Here is a 15794-nt window from a genome sequence, read left to right as displayed (position 1 = left end):
TGTTGGAGTTAAAATGAGTGCCAGAGCAAGCACACTGACACATTTTTCACATACAAGTGGTTTGCATTAGTGTTAAAACATAATTATTGAACAAAAAATCATGTGAGTTAATATATATCCCTATACAATTCATCTTAATTGCCTGCACACACGTTTTTTCATTATATTATCCACCATTGGGCAGATGATAGACAACCTGATTCTTGTCAGACTCACCCTAAGGTAAGTAAAAACATCACCTTGAAAAATCCCCATTGGGTGAGGTAGGTAGGGCAAGGGCTGACCCGTGATCTAAATAGGTTATCATATTATACATGCATGCTTAAGGTTTTAATAATAATATGGTTTTTAAGCTTTCCAACAAAACAACACGCTTAAACTCGGGCCACTACAGTGAATGCAACATTTTTTCAGTTGTTGGTACTCATTCATCAATCTTAATTTTCTATTCCAGGGATTTTCTATTGTTAACCATTTCGAATACCAACTTTTCTACTGGTACAGATGATAAAAAATACAGCGATTATATTGTGGCACCACAAACCAGTCTTTCATATCGCAATCTACTTGTGAAAGGCTGAACAAGTGATCGCTAGGTGCAAATTTACCTGTGAGTTAGATATTTTATACGTTTTTGTGTTTTATTTTATTGTTTTTTGACAGTGATTTGTTTTTTTGTTATTTGAACTTTCCTTATACGACTTGTGCTGTACATCTTTGCTCCAGTATTTTGTTTTCACAATATGAAAAATCTGTTTACAATTAATTCGTGTCAAAAAATGCAAAGAATGTTTTCTACACAGTTTATCAATCATCTCATGTGCTAAATCGATAGGATAAACAGCCGATGTCAATAGAGTAGCCTATCTCATCCTCAATTGACGACGATATAAATGAGTTATAGTACCCCGGGTACAGTACTCATTTCGTCCAATCTACCGCCTTTATGTCGAACGCTTATCGCTTAATTTCCGACCAGAGAACGAGCACATTTTGATCGCGTTGTTTTCTCGTTCGCTTATTGAAAATACTGACCGCTCTTCCAAAGACTAATTACTGGCATGCGTGGTCGAAATGGTGGTTTTAATGGTAAAGTTTGAGGAGAAAACGAGTTTAAACTATTATTACATTCTGAACGACCCTTCAAATCGTTAACGCTTTGTATCGTTCAAGAACGCAACTTTAAGTGTGACCTCTTGTTATGTGAATGGATGTGGTCCATAACATGCTGGTGGCGCGGAACTGTACTCCGTTTGAATTTGGGGCCGCTCGCTCCTTTCAACAATGATTATTGAGCTAGTTACGTGAAAAAAGGCAATGCTTACTCCCTTGAGCAGAGTCATGATCAGCGTTTTCAATTATAAAGTTATTCTCACAAAAACGGGCGACATACTCTGAAAAAAAAAACAGAGCTTGACATGTCTAAGTAAATTACTGGGCTTAAAAAAAGTGTTTAATTTAGTTGTAGCCGTAATGTATCTCAGCCTAGTTTTTATTTTTGAATTGAGATCAATACTACTTGATTAAGTATTCGGTTTCTCAACCCTCAAATTATACAGTCATGCCGTACTTGTGTTGAAATACATTTTTGGCAGTATGTCACGTCAGAATATTGTTTAAATTTAATATCCCATCTCAGTGAAATCTAGGTCAAAGGTTTAGATTGTGTGCATATAATTATAGACAAAAAGTACATGTATTTAATTTTAACATATATGAAAACCAGAAAGACAACTATAAAGACAACTATAAATCAAAACCAGAGTATGTCAGATAAAAGTCACTGTGATATTGTTGGAGACAATGTACATTTGTTTAGCGGTATCCAAATGAATTTTTAAATGAATTATCTGGGCGTTGCTTAGAAATACCGACCAAGTCGATATGAAACATACATTTTTGGAACACTTGTGTATTTCAATGAAATACATCTACTTGCTTTTGCTGTGTAGATTTCGCTGCAATGTGGGTCCTCCAGTTGATTCACATATATCCTCCTAGTGACGGTGCTTTTCTGTCCACGCGCGAGTTTCAGACGCAACTTGGCTATCACAAGTTTGTGGTCGCTCCCGATGTCTGCTCCTCTGTATGTGCGGCAATCAAGGAGTGAGTGCCTCCGCCAGCTGCTTATGAGGATGTGGTCTAACTGTGCCCTTGTTTATTGGCTGTACAGATGTCCAGTCGTCAAGAGCCATTATCATTTGCAATCGTGCTTGCTGCGTGGGAGCCCAGGACTGTCTCGTAGCCATCTCTATTCTGGCCCACCCTTGCATTGTAGTCACCCACCAAAATTTGGATGACATGTTTGTGAGTACACCAGCTAGAACATCGTAAAACCTGTCCTTGGCGTTGGCATCAGCAACTTCTGTTGGCGCGGAGCATGATATGACTGTCATTTTGATTATTCTGCAGTCGAACCTGGCAAGTAGGAGCCTGTCAGAAATGCACTCATAGGTCATCAGAGCACTAGTTGCCGCACAGGATAAGAGCTGTCCCACACCAGATGTGAGGTCCTCTCCCTACTTACCCGAGTATAAAAGCGTAAGTCCGTTTGAGGCCAGTCTGAATTGGCCACTCCATCTCACTTCCTGGAGCCTGGTAATGTCAAGCTGGTATCTTTTTGCCTTGCCACAGATGGTCTTAAGCTAACCTACTTGGTAGAGTGTTTGTACGTTCCAGGTCCCGATATAGATATTTTGTCTCAACAATTTCCACTTCAGGGCAACTCACAGTATATGATTTGCCATGCAGGCTTACAGATGCAAAGATCTTCACAGTATTAAAGAGGAACCGATATTATAAATAGGAGCAGAATGGCAACCGCAATTAGTATGCTAATCTGAACCAAGCCGCTCACATGGGCCTCCACATGGGTAAAAATCGAAGTGCGAAGTACCCGTAAAAATCTAAGTGATGCTTTTTAAAAATCTTTTAAAAATTGTAAAGTGACCTGTTTGAGTGAATATCGATGTGATTATTTTATAAAATTAGGAAACTTAAGTGAGTTTCTTATAAGTATGGAAGCGAGACAAATATCATACATGGCATACATTGCCGAACATCGCCGGTGACGTGAATGCTCTAAAACATGAATCGTCAATTTAGTTTTCACAACCATTTACACAGTTCCTAATGAGTTGCCAAGTACCACATAGCAGGTTCAACCATAGACTGTCCATGGGTCAACGAAGACAATGAGAATTGTGTTTGCAAATTTGAAACGTCACTGCAAAGAGTACTAGCCAGAAATATTCCTAGTTGTTTGAAATGAAAATGCGATGTTTAGCGTTGTTCACTCTGATGTGTTCCGAGTGTATGTGGTGATATAGATCGTATTCTGAATTAACGCAGCGTACGATGGTAAATTGAATAGAAATGAAACTCTGATCCCCTCCGAAATGACGATGACGACTAATTCGACCAATTTTGTTACATGTGTCTCAGTGAGAATTCATTTAACTTTCTTGGTATGGTCTTTGTGGCTATTCTTACCAACATGACATTCGTGCCGGAACCGATCGGCCAACATTCACGTGTATGAGACCAAAAGTCAATATATTCTCGTATTGTTCGTATTCATTCAGCCATGCAAATGATATAGCAATTTATCAACGTACACTCTATTGTGCAATTTCCGGTCGTGTGTTCGAATTCACCAGTGTATAGTGAGACAAATGAAGACGTCACGTTAATATCAAAGCCATGTTAGACTGATTTTAGTCATGAAATATTTTTTTTAATTTAGAAATTAGTAACGACCTTTTCTAAATTTTGCGATTTGAATTGTGTGTCATGTACACCGCCATTTCTCAATTATGTCTCAAATTTCAAGAAACTCAACGTTTCGCTGATTTTAGTGGCGTGAAACTAGTACACGACATAGGAATAATATAATCTTGGACGCGAATCTCAAACTCATAACTCAAATTGACCTTTCGATGTGCCGCTTTCTAGCACCCCTTACAGTAAAAACAAATATCACGATTTGATGCATCGTCTTAAATCTGAGTTTCCGCAAAATGTCAATGTCAAATCGTTCTTATCTTCGGAACACGTTCCGTATTAGTTCGCATACATAATGTTCCCGACTGAAACGTTATACACTAAAATATTTATTTAAAAAACAGAAGACAAGTTATTTTCTGACGGGCGTGATCTACACATTTAAAACTCATATATTTACGAAACATTTACCGTGTATTTGTACACATTCGAATAAAATTAGAGTTAATAAAATATCATCTTCAAGATTAGATCATCACGTACGTAAATGCTTTCTAACGTCCGAGTTTGAAGTGACAGAATTTACTTTGTTGTTCGAGTTTGGGATGTAACGTATCCTTTTTGCCCTCGTCTGTTTTCACTCATATGCTTTCCAATGGATTCAATATGAACGCTGCGATCTTCCTCGGCATTACAGGTGAGCGTACAATTGTCTACGTACAGTAGGCCTAAAGCAGACACACTCATTCGAATTGCATGAAAATACATGATATGTTACTTAAATAAACAGCAATTACATAACCGATATTTTCAATAAAAAATGGTATAATTTCCACTTATAAAACAATTGAAATCAATCTAAAAAACTCGACTCATCTTGCTTAGTCAATGTCTACATGTACTCGGCAACACAGGAGACGTTTTTAGATCGACTTACGATGCCGTGCAATTCGACACTTCCGGTAAACGATTGTTACAAGGTGTTTGGAGTTAAAATCAGTGCCAGAGCAAGTACACTGACACATTTTTCACATACAAGTGGTCTGCATTAGTGTTAAAACATAATTATTGAACAAACAATCATGTGACTTAATATATATCCCTATTTAATTCATCTTAATTGCCTGCACACACGTTTTTTTCATTATATTATCTACCATTGGGCAGATGATAGACAACCTGATTCTTGTCAGACTCACCCTAAGGTAAGTAAAAACATCACCTTGAAAAATCCCCATTGGGTGAGGTAGGTAGGTCAAGGGCTGACCCGTGATCTAAATAGGTTAGCATATTGTACATGCATGCTTAAGGTTGTAATAATAATGTGGTTTTTAAGCTTTACAACAAAATAACACGCTTAAACACGGGCCACTACAGTGAATGCAACAATTTTTCAGTTTACTACATGAAGAAACTGTTTTATTGTGTTGGTACTCATTCATGAATATTAATTAACGATCTATGCTCCACTAAATTGTGTCCTCTGTACTACACATCCGGGGAGTTTCTATTGTTTACCATTTTGAATACCAACACTTTTTGATTTTTACTGGTACAGATGATAAAAAAAAATACAGCGATTATATTGAGGCACAACAACCTACTCATATCGCAACCTACTCGTGAAAGACAGAACAAGTGATCTCTAGGTACAAATTTACCTGTGAGTTAGATATTTTATACGTTTTTGTGTATTATTTTATTGTTTTTTCACAATCATTTGTTTTGTGTTGTGTGGACTTTCCCTATACGACTTGTGTTATACATCTTTGGTCCAGTAGTTTTTTTTTCACCATATGAAAAATCTGTTTACAATTAATTCGTCGCAAAAAATATTTTCCACAGAGTTTATCAATCATCTCATGTGCTAAATCGATAGGCTTACTCCCTTGAGCAGAGTCATGATCAGCGTTTTCAATTATAAAGTTATTCTCACAAAAACGGGCGACATACTCTGAAAAAAAACAGAGCTTGATATGTCTTAAGAAACAAGTGTTTAATTTTGTTGTAGCCCTGATGTATCTCAGCCTAGTTTTTATTTTTGAATTGAGATCATTACTACTTAATTAAGTTTTCGGGTTCTCAACCCTCAAATTATACAGTCATGCCGTACATGTGTTGAAATACATTTTTGGCAGTATATCCCATCCCAGTCAAATCTAAGTGAAAGGTTTAGATTGTATGCATACAATTACAGACAAAAAAATGCATGTATCTAACTTTAACATCTCTGAAAACCAGAAAGACAACTATAAAGACAATTATAAATCAAAACCAGAGTATGTCAGAGTGAAGTCACTGTGATATTGTTGGAGACAATGTACATTTGTTTAGCGGTATCCAAATGAATTTTTAAATGAATTATCTGGGCGTTGCTTATAAAGTACCGACCAAGTCGATATGAAACATACATTTTTGGAACACTTGTGTATTTCAATGAAATAGATGTCTTCATAGATCATCTCTATTGATGAAAGAGTTATTGATCCACGTCATCGTACTGACGTCATAGGTTATGCTAAATAATGTATTTGCACCATATTTCATTATGTAAAATTAAAGCATTGTGTGGTTAGTGAGAACTACTTATTGACGACAATTCACGTCAACTGTTTTGACTACTACCTAGCAGTGCCCATTTAAAACATGTCATCAAACAACCATTCATAAAAATAAAAATAAATTTCACGTTTTTGTTGTTTAGATATGCCACCGTTAGTGATCGACGATCTGTGTTTGAATCTCTAATATTTTAAAATAATGATTGTTGGTACTTTTAAGAGATGATACATGACTAGAAATAAAGCACCGTGATGCAACAACCATACAAATCGTTGCTGATATATACAGTATACAGATTTATCATGCTGAGTAAAGGTTGTTGTTTCAGTTCTATAATTAACATCAAGATGGCGATTTCTGAATGTGTCTTTCAGAATAAAAATACGTCCATTTACCGAGAATCGACGTTGAGGAAATACAAATCACGTCAGTCTTTCGTCGATCAGAACCTAGAAGCGTGCGTTCAAAATGAAACGCTGCAACCGAGCTCACTGTAGCACACACATAAAAGCGGGAGATTGGACGAAATGAGTACTGTACCCTGGGTACTATAACTCATTTATATCGTCGTCAATTGAGGATGAGATAGGCTACTCTATTGACATCGGCTGTTTATCCTATCGATTTAGCACATGAGATGATTGATAAACTCTGTGGATTTTTTTTTTTGCGACGAATTAATTGTAAATAGATTTTTCAAATGGTGAAAAAAAATACTGGACCAAAGATGTACGAAACAAGTCGTATAGGGTAAGTCCAAACAACACAGAGCAAATGATTGTGAAAAAACAATAAAATAATATACAAAAACGTATAAAATATCTAACTCACAGGTAAATTTGCACCTAGAGATCACGTGTTCTCTTTTTCACCAGTAGGTTGCGATATGAAAGACTGGTTTGTGGTGCCTCAATATAATCGCTGTATTTTATTTTTTTTATCATCTGTACCAGTAAAAATCAAAAAGTGTTGGTATTCAAAATGGTAAACAATAGAAACTCCCCGGATGTGTAGTACAGAGGACATAATTTAGTGGAGCATAGATCGTTAATTAATATTCATGAATGAGTACCAACACAATAAAAAAGTTTCTTCAGGTAGTAAATCGAAAAATGTTTGCATTCGCTGTAGTGGCCCGTGTTTAAGCGTGTTATTATCATCACGCACGTAAATGCTTTCTAACGTCCGAGTTTGAAGTGACAGAATTTACTTTGTTGTTCGAGTTTGGGATGTAACGTATCCTTTTTGCCCTCGTCTGTTTTCACTCATATGCTTTCCAACGGATTCAATATGAACGCTGCGATCTTCCTCGGCATTACAGGTGAGCGTACAATTGTCTACGTACAGTAGGCCTAAAGCAGACACACTCATTCGAATTGCATGAAAATACATGATATGTTATTTAAATAAACACCAATTACATAACCGATATTTTCAATAAAAACTGGTATAATTTCCACTTATAAAACAATTGAAATCAATCGGACAAACTCGACTCATCTTCCTTAGTCAATGTCTACATGTACTCGGCAACACAGGAGACGTTTTTAGATCGACTTACGATGCCGTGCAATTCGACAGTTCCGGTAAACGATTGTTACAAGGTGTTTGGAGTTAAAATGACTGCAAGTACACTCGCACATATTTCACATACAAGTGGTTTACATTAGTGTTAAAACATAATTATTGAACAAACAATCATGTGACTTAATATATATCCCTATATAATTCATCTTAATTGCCTGCACACACGTTTTTTCATTATATTATCTACCATTGGGCAGATGATAGACAACCTGATTCTTGTCAGACTCACCCTAAGGTAAGTAAAAACATCACTTTGAAAAATCCCCATTGGGTGAGGTAGGTAGGTCAAGGGCTGACCCGTGATCTAAATAGGTTAGCATATTATACATGCATGCTTAAGGTTGTAATAATAATGTGGTTTTTAAGCTTTACAACAAAATAACACGCTTAAACACGGGCCACTACAGTGAATGCAAACATTTTTCGGTTTACTACATGAAGAAACTGTTTTATTGTGTTGGTACTCATTCATGAATATTAATTAACGATCTATGCTCCACTAAATTATGTCCTCTGTACTACACATCCGGGGAGTTTCTATTGTTTACCATTTTGAATACCAACACTTTTTAATTTTTACTGGTACAGATGATAACAAAAAATAAAATACAGCGATTATATTGTGGCACCACAAACCAGTCTTTCATATCGCAAACTACTCGTGAAAGAGAGAACACGTGATCTCTAGGTGCAAATTTACCTGTGAGTTAGATATTTTATACGTTTTTGTATATTATTTTATTGTTTTTTCACAATCATTTGCTCTGTGTTGTTTGGACTTACCCTATACGACTTGTGTTGTACATCTTTGGTCCAGTATTTTTTTTTCACCATATGAAAAATCTGTTTACAATTAATTCGTCGCAAAAAAAAATTCCACAGAGTGTATCAATCATCTCATGTGCTAAATCGATAGGATAAACAGCCGATGTCAATAGAGTAGCCTATCTCATCCGCAATTGATGACGATATAAATGAGTTATAGTACCCCGGGTACAGTTCTCATTTCGTCCAATCTCCCGCTTTTATGTCGACCACTTATCGCTTAATTTCCGACCACGCGGTCTTTTCCGCCTGGAAAACGAGCACATTTTATCGCTTTCTTTCCTCGTACGTTTATTGAAAACACTGACCGCTCGCCAAAACACTGATCACTTGGTGATCGAAATGGTGGTTTTAATGGTAAAGTTTGAGGATAAAACGAGTTTAAACTATTATTACATTCTCAACGACACTTCAAATCGTTAACGCATTGTATCATTCACGAACGCAATTTTAAGTGTGACCTCTTGTTATGTGAGTGGATGCGTTCCATAACATGCTGGTAGAGCGGGACTGTGCTCCGTTTGAATTCAGGGCGGCTCGCTCCTTTCAACAATGATTATCGAGTTAGTTACGCGAAAACGGCAATGCTTACTCCCTTGAGCAGAGAGTACAGAAACGAGAAAAATATTGATGTGTTTTCCAAAAAAAATAACGAACCAAAGTCATGTCGGTCTGGTAAATTTCGACATCAAAATTAAGTCATGATCAGCGTTTTCAATTATAAAGTTATTCTCACAAAAACGGGCGACATACTCTGAAAAAAACAGAGCTTGACATGTCTTAAGAAACAAGTGTTTAATTTTGTTGTAGCCCTGATGTATCTCAGCCTAGTTTTTATTTTTGAATTGAGATCATTACTACTTGATTAAGTTTTCGGGTTCTCAACCCTCAAATTATACAGTCATGCCGTACATGTGTTGAAATACATTTTTGGCAGTATGTCACACCAGAATATTGTTTAAAATAAAATATCCCATCCTAGTCAAATCTAGGTGAAAGGCTTAGATTGTATGCATACAATTATGGACAAAAAATACATGTATCTAACTTTAACATCTGTGAAAACCAGAAAGACAACTATAAAGACAATTATAAATCAAAACCAGAGTATGTCAGAGTGAAGTCACTGTAATATTGTTGGAGACAATGTACATTTGTTTAGCGGTATCCAAATGAATTTTTAAATGAATTATCTGGGCGTTGCTTATAAAGTACCGACCAAGTCGATATGAAACATACATTTTTGGAACACTTGTGTATTTCAATGAAATATATGTCTTCATAGATCATCTCTATTGATGAAAGAGTTATTGATCCACGTCATAGGTTATGCTAAATAATGTATTTGCACCATATTTCATTATGTAAAAATAAAGCATTGTGTGGTTAATGAGAACTACTTATTGACGACAATTCACGTTAACTGCTTTGACTACTACCTAGCAGTGCCCATTTAAAACATGTTATCAAACAACCATTCATAAAAATAAAAATAAATTGCACGTTTTCGTTGTTTAGAGATGCCACCGTTAGTGAACGACGATTTGTGTTTGAATCTCTAATATTTTAAAATAATGATTGTTGGTACTCTTAAGAGATGATACATGACTAGAAATAAAGCACTGTGATGCAACAACCATACAAATCGTTGGTGATAAATACAGTATACAGATTTATCATGCTGAGTAAAAGTTGTTGTTTCAGTTCTATAATTAACATCAAGATGGCGATTTCTGAATGTGTCTTTCAGAATAAAAATACGTCCATTTACCGAGAATCGACGTTGAGGAAATACAAATCACGTCAGTCTTTCGTCGATCAGAACCTAGAAGCGTGCGTTCAAAATGGAACGCTGCAACAGAGCTCACTGTAGCATACACAGAAGATGACGATGCGATGCTCTCAAAAAATTGTCTGATTTTGATGTTGTAATCCGTTGAACCATTTTATTTGATGCCGATTTTAGTATTAAACACTTGTTACCTGACATTTTCTTTTTTTAAATAGCTCTTTCTTTATTCGTTTTTGAAAATAACATTGTATTCATATTCATGGTATCCATTCGAATAATCTGCTCTCTGCAATCTGCAATCGACAATTGCCCGACTGTCTGTGCTGATTTGGTGGTTTAAAACCACCAGTCACATAGCGCCCGACGAGGAGCTGGATACGTAGTGAAGAAAAACATTGACTGAAGTATTGCAAAGAACTGACTTGTTGTCAATAGTAACAAACATATTGGGAAAGTCAAAGACATGTGAAAAACACACTGGAATATAAATACTAACTTTCTAGGATCTTTATTTACTCCAAGTAATCCAGAGTAGAACGAGATGAATATACGCTATAGTCCGCCATATTTATTTTAATATTAGATGCAAACATTATTTTGTGGGGGGACCACGAGTCATAACTTGAGGGGAGTTAACACGTATGACCTAATTTACAGAGAAAATTTATTTTGATTTTTCAGTGGACCAATAAATGCATTTGACAGGGGAATATAACAATTATATATGACAACAGCAATTAAAACAGCTTGCTGCATTATAAGTATCACTTCCCTGTCAAATTAGTGGTCCAGGCTTATTTGAATCTGAACAGAACAGACCAATTCTATCACATCTTTCTAGGCTCAAACTTCCATCCAATCAGAGCATTCCAAATAAAAATGATTCCCCACAAATACTAGACGGCACTCTGACTAAAATGTTGCCACAATTTACGTTAAAAGAATTGATTGAACATTCGCCACAACTCTCATTTACCTTAGAACAAGATCTTTTGTTTATATGGAAATGGAAAGCACGCCCTCAACAGGAGTATCCTCCAGCTTGGTACATATCTCCAACCCTCATAGCTTTTGGTATTGGGGCGGGAGATGGTCAGGCCAATCTCTCCGTGACATTTCCCCAGGGAATGGAGTGATCAGTTGCCACTTGCGGACTTGGATTCGAGCAAGGCGACATCATCCGCAAAATCCAAGTCAGAGAGATACCATCCAGGTTGAATTACTCTGAGTGTTTTTGTGCGCCGTCTCATGCAGATGCCTGCCTGGTTGTTGTCACATGCCTTTCGGAGGACAAATTCAATGATGACCACACAAATCCCTGTTTTACTCCTGTCTCAATCTTGAACCAGTCTGTTTGCTGACCATCTACAATGACGGATACATGGCAGTCCCTGTACACACATTGAATTGAAATGACTGCCATTTTGATTATTCCGCAGTCGAACCTGGCAAGTCGGAGCCTGTCAGAAATGCACTCTACGTCATCCGAGCACTAGTTGCCGCACAGGATAAGAGCTGTCCCACACCAGATGTGAGGTCCTCTCCCTCTTCACCCGAGTATAAAAGCGTAAGGCCATTTGAGGCCAGTCTGCCTTGGCCACTCCATCACACTTCCTAAAGCCTGGTAATGTCAAGCTGGTACCTTTTTGCCTCATCACAGAGGGTCTTAAGCTGACCTACTTGGTAGAGTGTTTGTACGTTCCAGGTCCCAATATGGATATTTTGCCTCAACAATTTCCACTTCAGGGCAACCCCTTCCACGGTTTTCAGAGTTGCCCATGATCTGTGATGTATAATTGGATGAATATGAATGGATAATTGCTTTGGCTGTTGACTTGTGTGTCGATACATGTTCATTTGCGTAACAATGTTGTAGCTCTGTGATTGGTTGTTAGCCCATCGCCAGACGGTCAGTATGGCGGGGCTGTTATCTTCTGTTTGATTTTGGAGTTTTCTCTCCAAGACAGGTTTCCTTACCTAAATAATGTGTCCTGTCTACCCAGTTGGAGGAGACCCCTCCAACAGGAGGACAGGTTTGGTACAGAGTTAGGGCGTGTCCACACGCAGGTGGGCCATGCACTCTGAACCTCTAGGGCTCCTACCTGCTCCAAGAACCCCAGTTCTTTAGCTTAGAGCCGCAAGTAGTCCAGTTTATAGGTGTGACCACAGGGAGGTAGAGCTGGAGTCGTGGTGTAGGAGAGGCTATATACTGGCAGGGGAGACTTACACAGTCGATGCTAGTCAGCAGCAGAAGCTGAAGGCAAAGCAAGCAAGCAAGAAAAGCACTAACTATTGCACTAGACACATCACTAACATCTTGTGGCTACGCCATATGCATAACAATTTTAATTTTAAACTTCTATGCTCTTTATCCAATCGTGTGTAATTAAAACAATTTGACGATAATTTACAGAAGTATTTGGACAGTATATACGTTTATCATTTTTCAGTGCATGATAATCCTTCTATGGATGCAATGCTTTTGAATGAAACAGTTGTAATTTTTTACTTAGAATTACAATAATAGTTATATTATGTATCAAGTGTTTTTAGAATTATTTAAACTTTGCTTACATTGTGAAACGTGGGCTGTTAATCGAGTGACAACATGGCAACTAAGTTTATGTGTATGGCTTTGGTACTGGTAAGTTTATGCTGATACATTTTGTAAATGATTTAGAGTCCTCCACAGCCACATGCATAATTCATTGGAAATCATTGTCAACACACCACGCACAGAACATATATTAATTCATAATTGTATTTTCCTAGTGTCGATGAACAAGAAGTAGATCATCGTAACATTGTTTGAAATTAGTTTCAAATTATAATAGTTATACACTTTTATTTGCGTATAACATAAAATTTACAGCAACGAGATAAAATATACCCAATACTTAACGTTGCGGTATATATACATTCCATTGTAAAACAAAATGAAACGCACAGATTTTATGTATTATGTGTTATTTTCAGATGCTGATCTGTATCATAATAAGTCCTACAGACGGGAATAGTTCAAGGTCGTTAAGTCGATCAGCCAGTGAATCATCAGAAACGGACAAATCGATCAGGCGTAGTTCAAGATCGTTAAGTCGATCAGCTAGTGAATCATCTGGATCGGACGAATCGATTGGGCGTAGTTCAAGGTCGTTAAGTCGATCAGCTAGTGAATCATCTGGATCGGACGAATCGATCTGGCGTAGTTTAAGGTCGTTAAGTCGATCAGCAAGTGAATCATCTGAAACGGACGAATCGATCGGACGCAGTTCAAGGCCGTTAAGTCGATCAGCTAGTGAATCATCTGAAACGGACGAATCGATCAGGGAATTGAGTGATAATAGTATGTATATATGTATATTATTACAATTACATTTACCTTCATGTATCACATATGGTGGTAAACATAATCGTGACCTGTCCTCGTGAAATGTATGAAATTGATATAATTATATTATACACTGTGAATTTCTTTTGGAAGAAATAGCTACTCAAAAAGTTCTAAGTTTTACAAGGTAAGGCTAAAAGATGTTGCTGATGGTTTATTTGATCATGTATTATTGTTTGCAGTATGTATATATAAAACAATAGAGTGTGGTATCTTGCAACAAAAACGAATAAAAATAAGACTACCCTTCACTGGATTAAATGTGTAGGAATCCAAGTAAATAACATACATTATTTTTCAAGCGGAAATAGCAGAAACATACATTTAATTATATTTAAACTATTACAGTTATCAAATTATTCAAGTAATAGAAATATTGCAGAATGTTAGTTGTGTAATTTGCATACGAAATAATACTTAATGCATAACTTTTTTTCTTAAGAACCATATGAATAATTGTGAAATAACGTAATGACATCAACCCAACCACTGATCCAAATGTTAGGGTTTCATGCACTTCAATGATTTTGTTTTTGGAAAGTAGTCTGATATAGTTTCCTATGCAAAACACTATGATTTGACACATTTTGCACTGTGGATCAAATAAAATTTCACTTCGTTTTAAGCTACAATTCGACAATGTTATGATTGATGATTTACCGACAAAAAAGAAGGTTATTATTTCACGGGTGCCATGTAAGGACGTATTCTAACGCTTTTCTTTCTTTTTCAGATTAAGTGCAATTCATGCTGTGTACTTGATTAGTGATTAAGAACGAAACGACTTTTAACTATCAATAATGACTAATTGGTGGTGGTGATAATATACCTTTAACTGTAATAAAATAGTCTAGTTACTCTGCACTGATAGTTCCAGTTTTTATCTAGTCATATGTACGTATTTCCAATGTTGCATCATACAAGAAAGAAACCCTTCGAAATTTAAAAATGTCGCCAGTCGGTCAGAAATTAATAAAACGAAAAACCAAACCATAACATGCATAACACTGTAGCTGCTTCGAAAACAAGTCAAAAAGACTTCGAAAAAGTCATTTCAAAGAAATGTTTTAGGACACTTACAAATATGGCCACCTTTAGGTCATTTTTGAATTAACATAGCTACATATAGACATGTCCGTGAAATGATATGTGATGAACGGAGCTAAACACACATGAGCGAAACCCAAAGCGTCTTCAACTGCCAGTTTGTGCTAGTAATATGTGTAGTTATGTAATTGCCATTTATTACCTTCACTAATCTAATAAATGAATGTACAGCTGCCAGTTTGTGTTAGTAATATGTGTAGTTATGTAATTGCCATTTATTACCTTCACTAATCTAATAAATGAATGTACAGCTGCCAGTTTGTGTTAGTAATATGTGTAGTTATGTAATTGCCATTTATTACCTTCACTGATCTAATGAATGAATGTACAGCTGCCAGTTTGTGCTAGTAATATGTGTAGTTATGTAATTGCCATTTATTACCTTCACTAATCTAATAAATGAATGTACAGCTGCCAGTTTGTGTTAGTAATATGTGTAGTTATGTAATTGCCATTTATTACATTCACTAATCTAATAAATGAATGTTCAGCTGCCAGTTTGTGTTAGTAATATGTGTAGTTATGTAATTGCCATTTATTGCCTTCACTGATCTAATGAATGAATGTACAGCTGCCAGTTTGTGTTAGTAATATGTGTAGTTATGTAATTGCCATTTATTACCTTCACTGACCTAATGAATGAATGTACAGCTGCCAGTTTGTGCTAGTAATATGTGTAGTTATGTAATTGCCATTTATTATCTTCACCAGTCTAATGAATGAATGTACAGCTGCCAGTCTGTGCTACTAATATGTGTAGTTATGTAATTGCCATTTATTATCTTCACCAGTCTAATGAATGAATGTACA

The 15794-nt window shown here is 36.4% G+C and overlaps 1 protein-coding gene across 4 annotated transcripts; it reads left to right on the top strand.

The window, feature by feature from the left end:
* The first annotated feature begins 558 nt into the window (after positions 1-558).
* Positions 559-15481, top strand: LOC146733922 (uncharacterized). 4 transcript variants are annotated; one of them, XM_085490439.1, is made up of 3 exons: positions 559-610; positions 13466-13832; positions 14611-15481. In XM_085490439.1, exons 2-3 carry the CDS (start codon positions 13466-13468, stop codon positions 14613-14615), a joined length of 372 nt encoding a protein of 123 aa, XP_085346565.1. In that variant the 5' UTR covers positions 559-610; the 3' UTR covers positions 14616-15481. The 4 variants fall into 4 exon arrangements, with proteins under 4 accessions (XP_085346565.1, XP_085346564.1, XP_085346563.1 ...); XM_085490438.1 differs by lacking the exon at positions 559-610 and adding an exon at positions 5315-5386; XM_085490437.1 differs by lacking the exon at positions 559-610 and adding an exon at positions 8485-8574.
* Positions 15482-15794: the final 313 nt, after the last annotated feature.

The sequence above is a fragment of the Saccoglossus kowalevskii genome, chromosome 15, assembly GCF_978046115.1.
Source record: "Saccoglossus kowalevskii chromosome 15, keSacKowa6.1, whole genome shotgun sequence".
Lineage (NCBI taxonomy): Eukaryota > Metazoa > Hemichordata > Enteropneusta > Harrimaniidae > Saccoglossus > Saccoglossus kowalevskii.
The sequence above is the reverse complement of the archived record's forward strand: the minus strand, read 5'-3'. Positions and strand labels throughout refer to the sequence as shown.